We start from the raw sequence: 18,419 nt of genomic DNA, 5'->3' as shown, positions 1-18,419 counted from the left end.
CGGCATGTGGGATCTTCCCGGACCGGGGCACGAACCCGTGTCCCCTGCATCGGCAGGTGGACTCTCAACCACTGCGCCACCAGGGAAGCCCCGGCAGGCAGATTCTTAACCACTGCACCACCAGGGAAGACCCTGGAGACTATTTCTTCATCAAATAAACCCTGGTAGCCAAGACGACCCCATTAGTTTGTGGTGAAGTCACTCATTCATTCACTCCACAAACACTCTGATATGCCAGAGTCTGTGCTTATTTAGCAAGAATTTAAACAATAAACCACCTCACACCCATTAGAATGGCTCCCGTTTAAAAGAAATGTCAATTGACCCTTGAACAACGTGGGTTTGAACTGCGCAGGTCCACTTATATGCAAAAATTTTCAATGGTAAATACTACAGTTACTACACGGTCCATGGTTGGTTGAATCCGAGGATGCAGAGGAACCTGGGGTATGGAGGGCTGACTAAAAATTACACAAGGATTAACCCTGTGTTGTTCGAGTCATTCTACTTCAATTAAAAATTATAAAAAGAAAAATCCAGAAAATAGCACGTGTTGGCAAGGATGTGGAAATGTGGGAACCCTCGTTCACTGTTGGTGGGGATGGAAAATGAGGCAGCCACTATGGAAAACAGTATCAGCGTTCCTCAAAATATTACACAGAGAATTACCCTAAGATCCAGCAATTCTGCTTCTGGGTATATGCCCAAAAGAATTGAAAGCAGGATCTCAAAGAGATATTTGTACCCCCATGTTCAAAGCAACATTATTCACAATAACCAAGAGGTGGAAACAACCCAAGTGTCCATCGACAGATGACTGGATAAACAAAATGTGGTAAATACATACAGCAGAATATTATCCAGCTGTATAAAGGAAGGCAGTCCTGTCACATGCTACACTATGGATGAACCATGAGGACATTACACTAAGTGAAATAAGCCAATTACAAAGGGACAAATATGGTACGATTCCACTTATATGATGTAGTGTACCTGGAGTAGTCGAATTCACAGAGACAGAACATAGAATGGTGGTTGCCAGGGGCTGAGGGAAGAGGAGATTGGGAAGCTGTTCTTTAATGGGTGCAGTTTCAGTTTTGCAAGATGAAAAGAGTTCTGGAGATTGATTGCACACCAGTGTGAATATACTTAACACTACGGAACTGTATACTTAAAAATGATTAAGATGATAATTTTTGTTATGAACTTTTAAGCACAATTAAAATAATAATTTTAATTTTTTATTTTAGAAAAGAGACCAATTCCTCCACTAACGTACCCAGTTCTAGCTGGGTAGAGGGACAGGAGCACAGCCACACAACGTAACACCTGGCACGTAACAGGCACCCAGAGACAATTTGTTGAATGCTTGATAGAAAGTGCTGTAAACAAGAATGAACGTATTATAGGGAAGCACACAGGAAGCAGCATTTCATTTTGCTTGGGGTGGAGAGGGGTGGGTTACGGAGGAAAGGACATTTGAGCTGCATTCTCAAATACTGGGTTTGACCAGACCAGAGAATTCTGGTTATCACATCAGTTTTAGGACTTTGGGGAAATTCCCTTTGAGCCTCAGTTTCCTCATGTGTAAAAAGGCAAAAATACCAACACTGTAAAGGTGCAGTGAGGATTAAATGAGAGAATGTATGTCGATAGACTAATGGTAACTGGCACATAATGCACACTCATTTAATGGTAACCTCCAGTATCACTGTTTTTATTGTTATTATCATCATTATTGCCATTATTATATTTTGGCCCATGCCGGACAATGGTTGTAAGTTAACACTAAAAAGGTAGGTCAGGGTCAGATTATGAAGCGTCTGGGAAGAGCCAAAAGTTCGGTCATATTTTTCTATCCATTAGAAGCCTTGGAAGACTTTCGAGGCAGAGAATTTCTGGGATGTTAAAAATGGATTTGCTTGCAGTTAAGTTTACATATTTACCTTATTTACCTAGGCTGGATGTGTGGGCTTCTAGGCCATCCCATCTGGGTTTCAACGTACTGTTTACGTATCAAGGGGCTTTAAGTACCAGTTAATTAGGAGACCTCTGGGAGAAAAGCTCTAGCCTTAAAAAATCAGGAGGAGAGGACCCAGAGAGGAGAATGGCAAAATTATAACTAGAGAAAAAAACTTACTTTGAAACTGACCATGTGGGCATTACAGTTTCCTAAGTGAACAGATAGTATAATTTGCAATGTTTAAGAAAGTGGCCTTGTTAAATATGTGTTTTACTCTCCAGTATTTTGTGTTGGGGGTTATGTCCGTGTGTGTATGTTGGTGTGGTGAGGGAATTAGGCAGATCTGCTTAGAAGTGCTCTTCTGGGCAAGGCCAATCTATGGCAGAGATTGTTCATTGTCCTACAAATCCATTCTCTCTTTGTCCTTAATGATGGGATCCACAGCTTTCAGCTGGGCATATGGGCAACAAGAATAAAGACTATACTTGCAGTTAATTGTGTCCATGAGATTAAGTCTGGCCATCGGGAAATAAGAGGAAGTGGCTTGTGTGAATTTCTGAAAGTGTATTCAAAGAAAAGGGGTGAAACTTTCTTTTTCTTTCCTCCTTTTTGTTGGCTAGAATCTAGATGTAATGGCTGGAACTCAAGCAGCCGTCTGGGAGTTTAAGCAGCTCAAGCCCTGTGTAGAGGAGAGTGAAAGACAATGGAAGGAACCTACACCGTGGAGCACTACACCAGCCTGGATAGCTGACTAGGGGTCTTCATTTATGTGGGAGAGGAATGTACTTCTATCCTGTTTAACCCACTGTTATTTTGGGGTCTCTGTCACTCACAGCAAAGCATAATCGTAAGTGTCATAGTAGCCAATAAACCTTGGGTTTATTCCCTTCAGTGGCCTCTAAACAAATTTTTCCCTTCAGCTTCCCCCAAACTCTCAGCCTGATGAAGCCAGGGAAGTTCAATTGGTGTTACAGATCTGTTTTAAAGAGACTACCCTGGCCCACTGAATGGAATGAGCTCCAGATGGGAATGCCTAGGCTTAGGTGCAACCATTTCAGAAAACAGGCATCACCTGGTAACGTTAAAAATCACATACTCCATGACTCAGCAATTCCTCTTAAATATATTAAAGAGATTTGCGCACGCATGCCATAGTACTGTAGGAGTTACATACAGCAGTATTGCTAATATCACCAAAGACTGGACACAATCCTACTGACTATCAACAGGAGAATAGCCAAGTAAATGGGGGAGGGGGGCTGTTTATACAATAGAATGGACCACACAGCAGTGAGGAGGAATGAACTACCACCGCAAGCATCAGCATAGGCAAAACTCCAAAAAATCATGTTGCACAAAAGGAGCACGTCACAGAAGAAAATGTGCAGGTGTAGAAAACTCAAAACCAGGTAATTCTGGACATTGTGTTGTCCAGTGGTATATGTATTCGTGGCTCAACTATAAAGAAAAGCAAGAAACTGGTTCACACCAGATTGACAGAGGTTGGAGGAGGGGAAGAGGTGGTGCCGGGGGTGATGGCGGGGAACACAGGAGGCTCCTGGGGTTCTGGCAAGGTTCTATTTCATAATTACCCTGGGGAGCTGGCGAGGGGGCGACGATGCGGGTGTTTGCTTTGGAATTATTAAAACTGTACACAATGCGTGTTCTGCGGTCTTCTGAATGCGGGAGAGACAGGAAGGGAGGAAGAGTGAAGACTGTTTTGACAGTGCAGGGGAGAGAGGATGAATGCCTTTCCCTCTCTTCCTTCCCCGTCAGCAATAATGACTCATTCCCCCACCATTTAGCACTTACTCCATTCTGCCTGAATTACTGTTAGCTGTTAACACGTCTGTCTCCCTCTGTCATTAATTTATTCATTCAGTTGACAATTACTGAAAGTCTCCAAAGTGTCAGCAGGAGGGAGGGGTGACAGGAGGGAGTTAACCAATAAAAATGAGCAAACCCGGCTTCTTTCCTCCCCGCAGCTTGGAGACTTTTCAGGGAGACAGACAAATCTCCAGCAGCGTGGCCTCATTTGGTCCTGTGCCTTCGGGGTCTGGGTTCTGATAGAAGTGGCAGCACTGGAGCTGAGGGGGGTGACTATCCGAGGGCTAGAGGGGCCTGCCTGCAGCTCTGCAGGCTCTCTGCCCGCCCAGCACAGCAGCGAGGTGCTCAGGGGGTGTTGGCTCGGGCCGGCATGCTAGTCAGCGGGTAACACAAGTGGCGTCGACTACCCCTAGGAAGGGACTTCAGAGAGTCCCAGGTCTGGTTTCACTGTTTCCCAGACTACAGACGAGATTCATCTGGGGTGGGGTTAAAAATTCAGCACCTCTGCCCTGGAGGGCCTGGCCTTGCAAGCTTCTGGGTGGGGTCCCAGGAAACTGGATGTCAAACTCACTTCTCTGGTGTCACATGTATTGGCTAGTGAAATGTACATTCTTCTCTCTTTTGAATGTGAGATGTGTTTCCCCATTTGGGAGGCCCTGAAGTGATTGGTGGGGTGATTAGCAGGGCAGCCTCCTCATTCCCAGAAAAGTGCTAGACCTGAGGAGGACAGGGTCTTCATTTCTGGCCTCCTGGTATTTCTCTTGGGTTAAATGTTTATGGAGCCAAAATTAATAAATGAGAGAGAACCCAGCATTTCTCTGAAATGTAAATGAATCTTACTCCCAACTTTGGAACACCCCAAAGATTCTTCTATTAGCATCTGTGTCCATCTGAAAACATTCAGAGGCAGTACAGCAAGGTGGTGCAGAGTTTACCTCCAGACCTGGGCCCTCATTGCTGTTCTCCTACTTGCTACTTGTGCGACCTTGGGCACATCATTTGACTGCTCCGTGACTCAGTTTCGCCATTTGTGGTACATACTTCAGAGGGTTGTTCCGAGGATTAATACAGTCCATACGTGGCACCGTGCCAAAAAGAATGGTAACTATTACTATTGTGTTTTTCTGGCTTTTGTCTTGCGGTGAGAAGGTGGGGCTAGCCTTGGGTGGAGCCAACCTCAGGAAAGAAGGAATTCATCTGGAGCCAGCTGGCCTCCTGGAATAAAACAGGCTCAGAGAGGCTGGGTGGGGCACCCTGAAACCTAGGAGGAAAAACTCCCTGCAGAGGGCAGAGCTCTGTGTACAGGCCACGACTGGCCTTCCCTAGTTGAGAAGCTTCTGTGGCTCCTGGTAACTCACTACTGGGCGGCTTTTCGCCCTCTTTAGCCAGCTTCAGTTTCACCATAGGTATAAGCTGACACCTGTGGGGTTCCTGAACGGGCTCACGTGCTTGCTGTTGGAGTCTGGAAGTCAGAGGGGAGAAACTGAAGACAGAGACTGGTTTCTCAGAGACCTCCAGAGGAGAGGACTTTGGGTAAGCAGGCACTTTTCCCACCTGGGCTTCGGGTTCTTCCCTTGAGAATAATGAAGGGACTGGACGTGTCGCACACACATGTGCACAGAACAAGAGGGGAGTGGGTTATGTGGCTGCTGAATTGAGATGAGAGGTGACCCAGGGAGTGGGGCCTTATCAGGAGGCTTCCCCACTATCCAAGGCAGTTTCCTCCAAAAGATTCATTTCTTACAAGTAAGAAAACTGAGTCACAAAGCAATTCAATAATTAGGAGTTGTGGAAACACATGAAGATAACTGAAATGAGAATAAGCAAATGCTATCTACTCTGAGTTTGATGTAACGAGTCGGCCACCATTGCTTGCTTTTGGTGTGCAGAGAAGGGGTAAAATTTTATAGTGGAAAAAGGGGAAGACTTCAGGTATGCTCTGATTGGAGGCTGTTGGCATGGGGTGGTTTAACTAGAAGTAGACATCCTACGTGATGGGTTAGGGGGGCATATTTAGCTTGCTCCAGTTGGTCCTAAGTTGTAACTAGATGCAGAATTAGGGAAGCTGTCAGTTATTAAGTCCTGGCTGTTTGAGGCCCATTGCTACAGGGGTTGTTGTTTAGTTTCTGCAGACAGATTGGCTGGTTTTCTAAACTGGTTGCTTCAGATTGTGGGTCAGAGTTCTATTTTTATATATGGTTTGGCCATTGTCCATTTGTATACTCAGTCTCTCAGAGGTCTCCATGGCCTTGCACTTAAGCAGCTACCTGTGCCGTGACCTGTTGCCACCAGTGCAGAAATGCCTTGTGTGACTATGCCTGCCTAAACAAGGCCCCCTACGGAGGGCTTTCCCATCAAGGAACAACTCTAGTAAAACGGCACAGAGCTGGTGGTTCCCAGCTGGAAACTGAAGGCCAGTGTTCCATCCCTTCTAACATGCTGTTTCTGGCATGGGTTCATTCTCACCACCTCCAAGAGTCTTACCGGGCCATGGGTCCATTTGCATCTGATTTACATGTGTCTGCAGACAGGACAGCTGTTGATTTCTAGCTTATTCTGCAGCAGCTGGATTTCATTCTTCTGAAGGCAGTGTAGTTTTTTTAAAAATAATTTTATTGAAGTATAGTTGTTTATGTTGTGTTTAATTTCCTCTGTACAGCAAAGTGATTCAGTTACATATATTCTTCTTCATGTTCTTTTCCATTATGGTTTATCACAGGATTTTTGTTTTGTTTTCTTTTTTTTTTTAATAAATTATTTTTGGCCGCGTTGGGTCTTTGTTGCTGCGCGCGGGCTTTCTCTAGTGGCAGCAAGCGGGGGCTACTCTTCATTGCAGTGAGCAGGCCTCTCATTGCGGTGGCTTCTCGTTACGGAGCATGGGCTCTGGGTGCACTGGCTTCAGTAGTTGTGGCTCGCGGGCTCTAGAGCGCAGGCTCAGTAGTTGTGGTGCACGGCCTTAGTTGCTCTGCGGCATGTGGAATCTTCCTGGAGCAGGGTTTGAACCTGTGTCCCCTGAATTGGCAGGCGGATTCTTAACGACTGCGCCACCAGGGAAGTCCCTATCACAGGCTATTGAATATAGTTCCCTGTTCTATACAGTAGGACCTTGTTGTTTATCCATCCTATATATAATCATTTGCATCTGCTAATCCCAAATTCCCCAGCCTTCCCTCCCCTTGGCAACCACAAGTCTGTTCTCTACGTCTGTGAGTCTGTTTCTGTTTCGTAGATATGTTCATCTGTATTGTATTTTAGGTTCCATATATGAGTGATGGTATTTGTCTTTCTCTTTCTGACTTACTTCACTTAATATGATAATCTCTAGGTCTACCCATGTTGCTACAAATGGCATCATTTCATTCTCTTTTATGGCTAATATTCCATTGTATATATGTACCACATCTTTATCCATTCATCTGTCAATGGACATTTAGGTTGTTTCCATGTCTTGGCTATTGTAAATAGTGCTGCTATGAATATAGGGGTGCATGTATATTTTTGAATTATAGTTTTGTTTGAGTATATGCCCAGGAGTGGGATTGCTGGATCATATGGCAACTCTATTTTTATTTTTCTGAGGAACCTCCATACTGTTTTCCATAGTGGCTGCACCAACTTATATTCCCACCAACAGTGTAGGCTACTGTGTTGGCTATGGTAAATAGTGCTGCTCTGAACATAGGGGTGCATGTATCTTTTTTAAAAATTTTATTTATTTATTTTTGGCTGTGTTCAGTCTTCGTTTCTGTGCGAGGGCTTTCTCTAGTTGCGGCGAGCGGGGCCACTCTTCATCGCGGTGTGCGGGCCTCTCACTATCACGGCCTCTCTTGTTGCGGAGCACAGGCTCCAGACGCACAGGCTCAGTAGTTGTGGCTCACGGGCCCAGTTGCTCCGCGGCATGTGGGGTCTTCCCAGACCAGGGCTCGAACCCGTGTCCCCTGCATTGGCAGGCAGATTCTCAACCACTGCGCCACCAGGGAAGCCCCAACATGTATCTTTTTGAATTATACTTTTGTCTGGGTATATGCCCAGGAGTGGCATTGCAGGATCATATGGCAACTCTATTTTCAGTTTTTTAAGGACCTTCTATACTGTTTTTCATAGTGGCTATACCAATTTACATTCTGGCAGGGGTGGTTTTGATGCACTGTCAAAAGCTCTTCTGAGGCTTCTCAGCCACTCTCTGACCCTAGAGATTCTCTCTCCTGCAAGATGACAGACACACACAGCTAGGAGGGCTAGGAGGGGCCTTAGGTCCCTCATCTGTAACACAGTGCTGATCATAGTACTCACTGCCCATAGGTGTAGTGGAGAGGAATTGGGGACTGCAGGAGAAGACTTCAGTATAGTGCCTGGTGTGTACTTAGCACTCAGGAAAGGGGAACAGTCATAGTTTTCTCTCTATTTTTTTTTTTTTTTTTTTGCGGTACGCTGGCCTCTCACTGCTGTGGCCTCTGCGGAGCACAGGCTCCGGACGCACAGGCTCAGCGGCCATGGCTCACGGGCCCAGCCGCTCCGCGGCATGTGGGATCCTCCCAGACCGGGGCACGAACCTATGTCCCCTGCATCGGCAGGCGGACTCTCAACCACTGTGCCACCAGGGAAGCCCCATAGTTTTCTCCTTTGACTGGGGTTGTAGTAACCCCAGAGACACGGGGCCTCTCAGACTAGAGTCTCTGGTCTAGACCAGAAAGATGGAGGTGCTCCGTTAGGGAGTTCCTGAGTGTGTCGATGGGCACCAGGAGCAGGTGGGCTCCTTTCTAAGGTTCTTAAATGCTTTGAATCTCTGATCTCACTCAGAATTTTGCCCTCTCCTGGTACTCTGGGCAAGCTTTATCACTAAGTGTGAGCCTCTCTCAGATTTCTTGTTTTAAAATCTTAGGGCGTGGGACTTCCCTGGTGGTGCAGTGGTTAAGAATCCTCCTGCCAATGCAGGGGACGTGGGTTCGAGCCCTGGTCCAGGAAGACCCCACATGCTGCAGAGCAAGTAAGCCCGTGCGCCACAACTACTGAGCCTGTGCTCTAGAGCCTTTAAGCCACCACTACTGAGCCCGTGTGCCACAACTACTGAGCCTGCATGCCACAACTACTGAAGCCCGCACGCCTAGAGCCCGTGCTCCGCAACAAGAGAAGTCACCGCAATGAGAATCCCACGCACGACAATGAAGAGCAGCCCCCGCTCACGGCAACTAGAGAAAGCCTGCGCGCAGCAACGAAGACCCAACACAGCCAAAAATTAAAAAAAATAAAATAACAAAATCTTAGGGCACTTGCCTCTGAGCTATTCCTGAACTAAGAACAAAAACACTCTGGATGAAAAATGTCTTCATTATTTGAGAAGCTACCGAGAGCCAAGCTTAAGCCGATTTTTTCTAAACAGGTGTAGTTCATTTCATTGTCATAGCATCCTAAAGAGTTGTGTGAAAAGTGGCGTTTTCATAAACAATTCCATTTTCAGCATCCTGGGGAGTTCAGTCTGTTAAGGAACTCTCTAAGGAAATCCTTTTAAATGTCACATCTCAGATGTTGGGCCACCTGCAATTTCCAGGGTGCAACAGCGAAAGGATCCTAGGAAGGCTTGCTTCTCCACTCACACACATCCAAGTGTTGGTACTAGCGCAGTTTGTCCTCACAGACACCCACACTCATGCTGAAACAGCCCTACTCCTGCCCACAGCACCCTCACCCTTGTGCATGTGCACACACGCAAGCTCTCGTGCACACACTCACTCTTGAAGGCGATCTTGTTTGCCGCCAAAGGAGCCACACACAGGGAGCAGACAGCAGGATCTGTTTCTTCTCCAGGGAGCAGCTGCTGCTTAAAGCCCAGGGTCAAGACATAAAGCCCAGCGTCAAGAGGCCCCTGGGGCCCCAGCTCCCTCAGCCTGCAGAGGAGGCCCAGTTTCTAGGTATTTTCCTTTGAAAGCTTTCCCTCCAATTGCTGATGGAGAACTGGGTTCTGTTTTCCAAAGGTACCATAAATAATTACTCCCAAAGCAAGTCCTGGCGGAGGAGTAGGTTTCCATCGGTTCATACAACAGGGTTTTTTGGGTGCCTATCACGGGGCAGGCACTCTGGCAGGAACTGGGGGTTCAACAATGAACAGTTGATATTGTTTCTGTCCCTGAAGAGCTCATAGTCTTTGGGGATCGTTAGTCTCCTACTGCTGCCATAATAACAGTTCCACAAACTTAGAGCTTTAAAACAACCTGCATTTAAGATCTCACAGCTCTGTAGGTCCGAGGTCCAGATGGCTGGACTGGTTTTCCCCACTCAGGGTCTTGCCAGGGTAAAATCAAGGTGTCGGCCATCTGGGCTCTAATCGGGAGGCTGTGGAAGAATCCAGGCTCATTCAGATTGTTGGCAGAATCCAGTTCCTTGCTGTTGCAGGACTGCGGTCCCTTTTACTTTGCTAGCTGTTGGCTGGGGACTGCCTTTTGCTCCTTAGACCTTCTCTCTGCTCCCTTTGCATGTGGACTCCTACATCTCAGCTGGCAATGGCATGTCAAATCCTTCTTGTGCTTGGAATCTCTCGACTTCCCCTTCTGTTGCCTCCAGACTGAGAAAATTCTCTGCTTTGAACGGTTTGTGTGATTAGATTGGGCCCACCTGGATAATCCAGGCTGCGATCCCCATTTCAAGGTCTGTAACTCTAATCACATCTGCACAGTCCCTTTAGCCGTGTAACATAACACATTTCATATTCAGAGCTTCTGGGGACTAGGGCATGGACATCTTTGCGAGGGTGCATTCTGTGTACCAAGGGGATAGAGAGAAGTAAACTGGTAATTTTAAGAATACACGTTGATAAATGTTAATAAAGGGGAGGTAAAACGTTGCAGTGATATCTAGGAGCAGAGGTATCTAGCCCTTTTGAGAGGAGGTCAGGAAGGCATGTCTGGTTTCCTAAAGCAGGTAACATTTAAGTTGAAATGTGAAGAATGGGCTCTGAATCAAAGGGTTAAGCCTCCTGGCAGGATTGTGCTTGCAGAAACTGGGAGGGGGCCATGACCTCCCTCAAGGCTACACTAAGCTGGGGAATGTATTTCTGAGCAGAGGCATCTTTAGTTGGGTCTGGTGGGCCAAGCTTGTAGCAGGGCAGGGCAAGGCAGGAAAGGGTGGGGGTCCTGCTGCTTAGCCCCCCAGGGGTAGAGGCTTTGCCTGGAGCTCCCAGCCTGTCCCCCATGTGCAGGTGTGAACCTCTCTCACGTTGCTTCTGATGCTGTTCCTTTTTCAGATGCTCTCCTTCCCCATCTTTCCATTTTTAGCAGATATAATTTTTGTGAAGCAGGGCTTCAGGGCAAAACTCTTTTGTTCATTCATTCATTCATTATGTTTGCTTATTAATTAAAAAGTATGTGTTGAGCACTTACCACATGCCAGGCGTTGTGCGAGGGGACTATGGGAGAGAACAACATAGAAGGGGCCCCTGCCCTTACCTGTCGTCTGAATACAAGTGAAATAGAAGTCTTTCAGCTGGAGCCCGCACCATTCTTTCAGAAGCCTAGAAACATCTGTCGAAAACGAGTTGCTACATGCTACGGGGAGTCTTTCCTCTCAGATGGATGAGATAGTGGAAGCCAAAAGAACAGTGACACCTGCCATTGATAGAGCACTAACTCCTTTGATATTATTCTTGATGATAATATCCCTACTCTACAGACAAGGAAACAGACACAGAAAGGTTTACCCAACGTTACCCAGCTAATAAGGGGCAGAGCTGTTATTTAAATCAGGCATTCTGACTGCAGCAGTTGCCCGCTCAAGCACTACATTATGGGGTTTATATGCCTGCCACATACTGGGCATTGAGCGAGGGCTTTGTAGAAATCCGATCACTGAATTCTCCTAATAACCCCACCAAAGGGTGATGTTTATTCCCAGTGTTGAGATGCAGAAATGGAGACTCAGAAAAGTTAACTAGCCCAGGGACACCTAGGGAGTGAGTGTCAGCGTTGGGGTCTGAGCTCATGTCTGTCCTGCTCCGAAGTGATTACCCTTTAAAAGGGTGGGAGTGTGGGCGGAGAAGAGGGATGAAGAGCCAATGTGGAGAGGAAGGAGTCCGTAGGGGAGAGAGAAGATGTTCTCAGGGTGGGGTGAAGCAGAGCAGGGTGGAAGACGCTGAAGAAGGTGTGAAGGAAAGGCCTTGGGGTGGCAACAGGAGGTTTAAGGGAGGGGAAAGCAGTTTTCTAGGGGGAGTTGTTTTCAGAAGTCAGATTGCAAAGCACCAACCACGGAATATGAGGTCCATGAGCATCTGGAGGTTCTGGTGCCGGGCACTCGTTCTTTCCTGAGGACACGAGAGAGGGAAAGGGGGCCTTTGAGAATGGGGAGATGCAGGCCTGTTTTTTGGTGCGGCTGTGTGCATGGAGCGGGGTGCAAAGATTCTATCCATAGGACGGAGGGCTGTTCTGAAGGTGGAGAGGTGCTCTTTCTCTAAGATCAGAAGGAGGAAAGGTACGTAAATCTACAGAGAAATTCTTAGGCAGTAGAAGAGTGAGGTGACAGGGTGATTCGTAAAATGGGGACACCCGTCTTTGTCCACTGTGATGAGACTGTATTAGTTTCCTGGGGCTGCCATAACAAATTACCACAAACTGGGGCAGGTTAAAATGACAGAAACCTACTAGCTCACAGTTCTGGAGGCTGCAGGTCAGAAATTAAGGTGTTGGCAGAATTGGTTCCTTCTGGGAGGCTCTGAGGGAGAGTCTGTTCCAGGCCTCTTTCCCCAGCTTCTGGAGGTTGCTGGCAGTCCTTGGCGTTTCTTGGCTTGTAGATGCATCATTCCAACTTCTGTGCCTGTCTTCACATGGTAGTCTCCCCTGTGTGTGTGTCTGTGTCCAAATTCCCCTCTTCTGTAAGAACACCAGATGTTGGATTAGGGCCCACCTAATCCAATATGACCTCGTTTTAATTTGATTGCATCTGCAAAGAACTTATTTCCAAATCAGGTCACATTCACAGGTGCTGGGAGTCAGGGCTTGAACATATCTTTTGGTGGGGACACAATTCAACGTAGAACAGGGCACAGAGGAGATAGTATGAGAAAAGGTGCCCTGAAGGATATAAAATGGTACAGAAATACAAGGTCATATCAAGGTCACTGGCTAAAGGGCACTTAAGGTCGAATATGTTTATTTGTTTTTAATATTTATTTATTTATTTATTATTGGCTGCATCAGGTCTTAGTTGCGGCATGCGGGATCTTCGTTGCAGCGCCTGGGCTAAGTAGTTGAGGTGTGCAGGCTTAGTTACCCCGCGGCATGTGGGATCTTAGTTCCCCGACCACGGATCGAACCTGCGTCCCCTGCATTGGAAGGTAGATTCTTAACCACTGGACCACCAGGGAAGTCCCTCGAATATGTTTATAAAGTAAACAGTTTCCTCCAGAATTTATGTTTTGCATAAAACCCCAGAGTTTCCAATAAAGGGTTTGCTGAAAGTAGTCATCCATCAATCTGCAGCCCCTGAGAGAAAGCACTCTTAGCAAATGGACTTCCTCACTGCTTCCCAGGAAGGCTTCCCTGGGCAAAACATCCATGCTCCCCACCACTCTTTTAGGGGTTACTGAGAGATGATGTGTTCCTCCTGCCCTCTCCTATCTCAGGCACCATTTGGACCTAGGAGTTAGTTACAATTTGTTCTAACTACAAACCAAATTAGTCTCCAACTTCTCTTCCGTTCCACCTTCCTCCCACCCCTAGATTTCTAGTTAATCCAGTTAAGAACAGAGGTGCAAGTGCATACTGAAGAGTGGATGCTTTTGCAGATGATTTAGGATGTAGGGGAACAGGTGGCCAGAAGGGGGAACCATCTCTCAGGGGCAGGAATGGGAGGGATAGCAAGGGATCCTATCTAGTCCCCTGGCACTGTGCAATAGCCAGCCTTCCCCTCCCCTAGAACCTCACTCAGCCATAGAAGCCCAGACTACCTAAGCAGGGAGATCTCTGAAAAAAGTTGAGTTCCACCATTTTGGAGTCCATTTTGGGTCATGGAGGCCTTAAAGAATTTGATTAAAGCTATGGACTTCCATCCCAGAAAAATACATACATGTCTACAAAAAAGTGCAGATAATTTCAAAAGCTTCACTGACACCCTGGGGCTTATTCATTAACCCCTGGTGGAATACACTCTCCCCACCCTGTTTTCCTGAGGAGAAAACTGAGAACAGCCAGGGTAATTGATTTGTTCCCACATTGTGTAGCTATTTAAAGGGAAATCCAAAGTGAAGTGCAAACTGCTACTTTTGTTCTAACCACTATATATAGAGTTTGTTTCCACTAAATAAAAAAGACTCCTCCCCTTACAGAAGCAGACTAGAAGAAAACTGCTTTTGCGGGGAGGACTGGAAGTTGTGAGGTGGGAGTGACAGCAGAAAAAGCACCTGTGGTCCCCAGTGTTTGTAAATGAGCATCATTCAATGGAACACAGACATTTGCAATGGCCTTGGGATTTCCACTCTACACTGGCGAGGTGGGGTTATTGGGAGTCATCAGCTGGGATTCCAGCTTGTAAGGACCTCCTCCTGCAGTCAGGAGGTAAGTGGTTATGTGTCCACAAAGTGCTTCAGTGGAAGGCAGGAGGCATTCTTGGACTTGGAGCCCAACTGTAGATCCTCATTGAGGGTATCAGGGGAGCAAGGTTTCTGCAGCCCATTGATTTACCTTCTCCTGAGACTAGAATGTGGGATGACATCTAGGGAGGAGAGCACTTCTCTTGCCAAAAAGATGAACTGGCTCCACTGCAGACCCCACTGCTCTCTTCCTCCTCCAGTAACACATCCCCTCCCCCTCTCCCCAACATCCAAGCCTCTTTAGACACTGGGGACCAACCCATCTAAAATGGGGGTGAGGGGAAAGATCCTGATTAATCGAGTCTCGGGATTATACTGGGACATTTTCTGTATAAGAGCTCCTTGGAGTGGGGAAATCTCACAGATTTGGGGAAGGTCTAAATTTGGAGATGGCCAGGTTTAGGGGACGTCCTCTCTATTGTCTCCAGGCCTGATTTTGGAGTTCTCAGATTAGAAGACCCTGGATGGGGGCGGGGCAGGGTTTTGTTTGAGAGGGTCTCCAATAGCCCGGGGTCTGGCCGTGTGCCTGGCCGAGGGGGCTGGGGGTGCGGGCTGCTTCCCGCGGGGCCCCTGACTCTGCGTCCCCCACCGCCGGTTGCGCCTGGGCCTCGGAGACCCGGAGAGTCAGCGCGCGCGATGTCCCCGCCTCCGAGGCGGGCCCGGGGCGGGGAGGTAGGGACCCCTCCCCTTCGCCCATCCCCTCGGGGCCGGCCGCCGGGGCGCTTGAAAGGCCGGCCGGGGGAAGGGAGGGGAGGGGAGAGAGGAGAGGAGAGGAGGGCTCCGAGGCGGGCCCGGGGCGGGGAGGTAGGGACCCCTCCCCTTCGCCCATCCCCTCGGGGCCGGCCGCCGGGGCGCTTGAAAGGCCGGCCGGGGGAAGGGAGGGGAGGGGAGAGAGGAGAGGAGAGGAGAGGAGGGCGGAGGGACAGACCGGCGGCGGCGACGCCGGGGCGCGGGCAAGGCGGAGCGGGTGGCGGCCGCGGGGTCCCAGTGAGCCGGGCCGGGGCGAGGCGGCTCCCGAGCCGTCGGGGGGCCTGGCGAAGACGGCCGGGCCACTTTCCTTTCCGAGTTGTGATCGTGTTCGGGGGGCGGCGGGGCTGGCGTTTCGGGGAGAGTTTTCTCGCGGGGCGGGCGGGGGAGCGGCGCGCGCCGAGGGGGAGGGGAGGGGGAGCATGCCCGGCTGGAGCCGGGCCTCGGGGCGCGCCCCGGCCGCCGTCCCCACCTCCGCCTCCTCCTTCTCCTCCTCCGTCTCCTCCTCCTCCTCCTCTTCCAGTCCCGCCGCCGCCGCAGCCAACATGGCTGCGCTACTGAGCCCGGGAGGCGGCCGCTGCTGAGCGCCGCTCGCCGCCCGGGCCCCCAGCCCGCCCAGGCCCCGGCCCATGGCCCCCGCGGCCTCGCGGCCCCCGGCCCGCCTCCTCCTCCTCCTCTTCCAGTCCCGCCGCCGCCGCAGCCAACATGGCTGCGCTACTGAGCCCGGGAGGCGGCCGCTGCTGAGCGCCGCTCGCCGCCCGGGCCCCCAGCCCGCCCAGGCCCCGGCCCATATGGCCCCCGCGGCCTCGCGGCCCCCGGCGCTCTAGGGCTGCCGCCACCGCTCGCCGCCCCGAGGCGCCCGGGGCCCGTCGCCACCCGCCTGCCTGCCTGCCCGCCCGCGCGCCCGCCGGCCTCCGGGAGTCCGGTAGCCGTCCGGCGGGGCGGGGCGGGGCGGCCGCCACCATGGAGCCCCAGCGCCGGGAGCTGCTCGCCCAGTGTCAGCAGAGCCTGGCCCAGGCCATGACAGAGGTGGAGGCGGTGCTCGGGCTGCTCGAGGCCGCAGGAGCGCTGAGCCCCGGCGAGCGGCGGCAGCTGGACGAGGAGGCGGGAGGCGCCAAGGCGGAGCTGCTGCTCAAGCTGCTCCTGGCCAAGGAGCGGGACCACTTCCAGGACCTGCGGGCGGCGCTGGAGAAGACGCAGCCTCACCTGCTGTCCATTCTCTACCTGAACGGCGTCGTCGGGCCGCCGCAGCCCGCCGAGGGCGCCGGTGAGTGTGAGACCCCCGCCCGGCCTCTCGGACCCGCCTTCCACGACTTCTCTCTCCGGTTCTCCGAGGGGGAAGTCGCGAGGGCCATTCATCTACCTGGCGCCTGCCGCGGGGAGAACGTTCCCTCCTTCAGCCTGCCTGGGGAGGGCCCGATGCGCGGACCCCCACTTCACACCTCCTCCCCCAGTCCCACCCTTGCTGTGAACAATGCCCCGCACTGCAGGCCTTGATCCTCCAGGTACCGCGGCAGCGGGGTCCTCCCGAGAGCACCAGGTCCAGCCGCGGGGCGATCTCGGAGGGGATGTCCGTCAATCCCTTTTTTTAAGACTCTTCACCATCCACCAATCCTTTGAGAGCCTCTGCTAGCCTTCAATCAGTGATAAGGTCTAGAAGAATAGAACCTGGGCCAGGGCCGGTACTTCTGAATTTTGGTCCCTGGCACCCCGTTTCAGGACCACTGGTGCCTTTTCACTTTTTGATTTTCTCAGCTCCCCTCTGCCCAGAGCTCAGTCTGTTTGTTCGCCCAGGCTTGTGGTTGATTATGCACCATGCCTGCTAGGTTTCTTTGGAAACTGTGGGCCGGGAAAAGTTGGGGAAGTTGCATTGCACCATGGGAAAATCCTGGTAGTAGCTGCTGGGGCTCAGTTCCCTCCCTAAGGGTGCCGAGCTGCCTGAGGAGGGAAGGCTGGTGACTGGTTCCCTTGGGTGGTGGTGATGGATTTGTGGTGACGGATTTGTGAGTATTTGTGTGTGTGTGTGTGGAGGGGGTACTGCTGGGAGTTTGTGGCAAGTGGTAGGCTTGGTGTGGCCTGGTTGGGGAGTGTGGAAAGCCAGTCTTTTAGACAAGGAAGCTGAGGAAGAAGGCATAGCACTGAGGAAGGAAGAGCCAGCATTTATTGGGCACCTACTGTTGTGGCAGGCACTCTGCTGTATCACGTTTGTTTACCACTCTCTGAGCTATTATTCCTACTTTGCCAGAGAGAAAACTCCAGCTTGGAGTGGTTAAATTGCTCAAAGTATTGGGCACCAGGAGTTTTCAATTATGACCTATTGTTTTATTTAACCCATTTGGAACCAGGAAGCACCAAGTGCTGCTTTTCTGTGTCTTGTCTGTGTTTCAAAAGTGAACAGAGAGGGCTGATGAACTGCCTTTAACAACTTGTAGGCCACAGGCTGATGAAATGTGTTTATTTGGCTGTTAAAAGCCTCACTTATTAAGGAGATGATTTTATAAGCTGTGCCTGGTAACAGCTCCATTGGATATTGGCCACCTTTTTTTTGGTAGTGAAGGCAACTGGCATACAGAGAGACGAAACTGCTGGCCACACAGCATATCATTTCATTGATGGCCCTTCTGTCTCCACTTTGGGTTTCTGACTCTTCAGCATTTCTGTTCCTCAAACCTACGCTGTCGCCCAGTTATGATCGTGTCTGAGTTGCTGGGCAGCCCGGTCCTCTCCTGGGATGATGCTAAGAAGAGCTGTCAGATGTGGCCTTGAGGATAAGGTCAGAGGGAAATCTCTTCGGGGTAACTTTTGTTTTTTCTTAGTTGCCTTTTTGTCTACCTAGCCCTCTGTGTTTGAAGGAGGAGGTTGATCAAGGAAGCGCAGAAGTTGAGAGTGCAGACTTAAGTCTTCATTGGGATGTGTTTGAATCAGCGCTAGCTATAATCTCTGGAATAGATAGATGAATTGCCATTAATTAGGTCCCGCCCTTTTCCATGCCAGGTAGAGAAGGTGGGGCCTCACAACTGAAGTTCTGGAAGCTGGTCCTGACATCTAAGGAAAGGATGAAATAGGGTTTGGATTTTATCCTCAAGGGCAGGATTTCAAACCCTAGTTTTACCACAGTGCAGAGCTGTGTAGCTTTTCAAGGGAAGTTAAGTTCATTTTAGTTAATACTTTAGGAAAAAATTAGGATAGCATTTGGTCTGGCAAGGTGCTATGTAGAGCTTCTAGGGATGAGGGGTGACACGGTGTGCAAGGAAACCACAGAGCGTTGGGATCTTTTATTTTTTTTTTATTTTTTATTTTTTATTTTTT

At 49.7% G+C, this 18,419-nt stretch overlaps 1 protein-coding gene across 1 annotated transcript in view; it reads left to right on the top strand.

The window, feature by feature from the left end:
- Positions 1-15,819: 15,819 nt before the first annotated feature.
- The window catches only part of DLG5 (discs large MAGUK scaffold protein 5), a 114,564-nt gene continuing 111,964 nt past the window's right edge, over positions 15,820-18,419 (top strand). The window contains exon 1 of the mRNA XM_055081220.1: positions 15,820-16,377. Coding sequence (XP_054937195.1) covers positions 16,074-16,377 — 304 coding nt within the window. The 5' untranslated portion in view covers positions 15,820-16,073. The remainder of the gene's footprint in view (positions 16,378-18,419) is intronic.

The sequence above is a fragment of the Physeter macrocephalus genome, chromosome 20, assembly GCF_002837175.3.
Source record: "Physeter macrocephalus isolate SW-GA chromosome 20, ASM283717v5, whole genome shotgun sequence".
NCBI lineage: Eukaryota > Metazoa > Chordata > Mammalia > Artiodactyla > Physeteridae > Physeter > Physeter macrocephalus.
The sequence above is the reverse complement of the archived record's forward strand: the minus strand, read 5'-3'. Positions and strand labels throughout refer to the sequence as shown.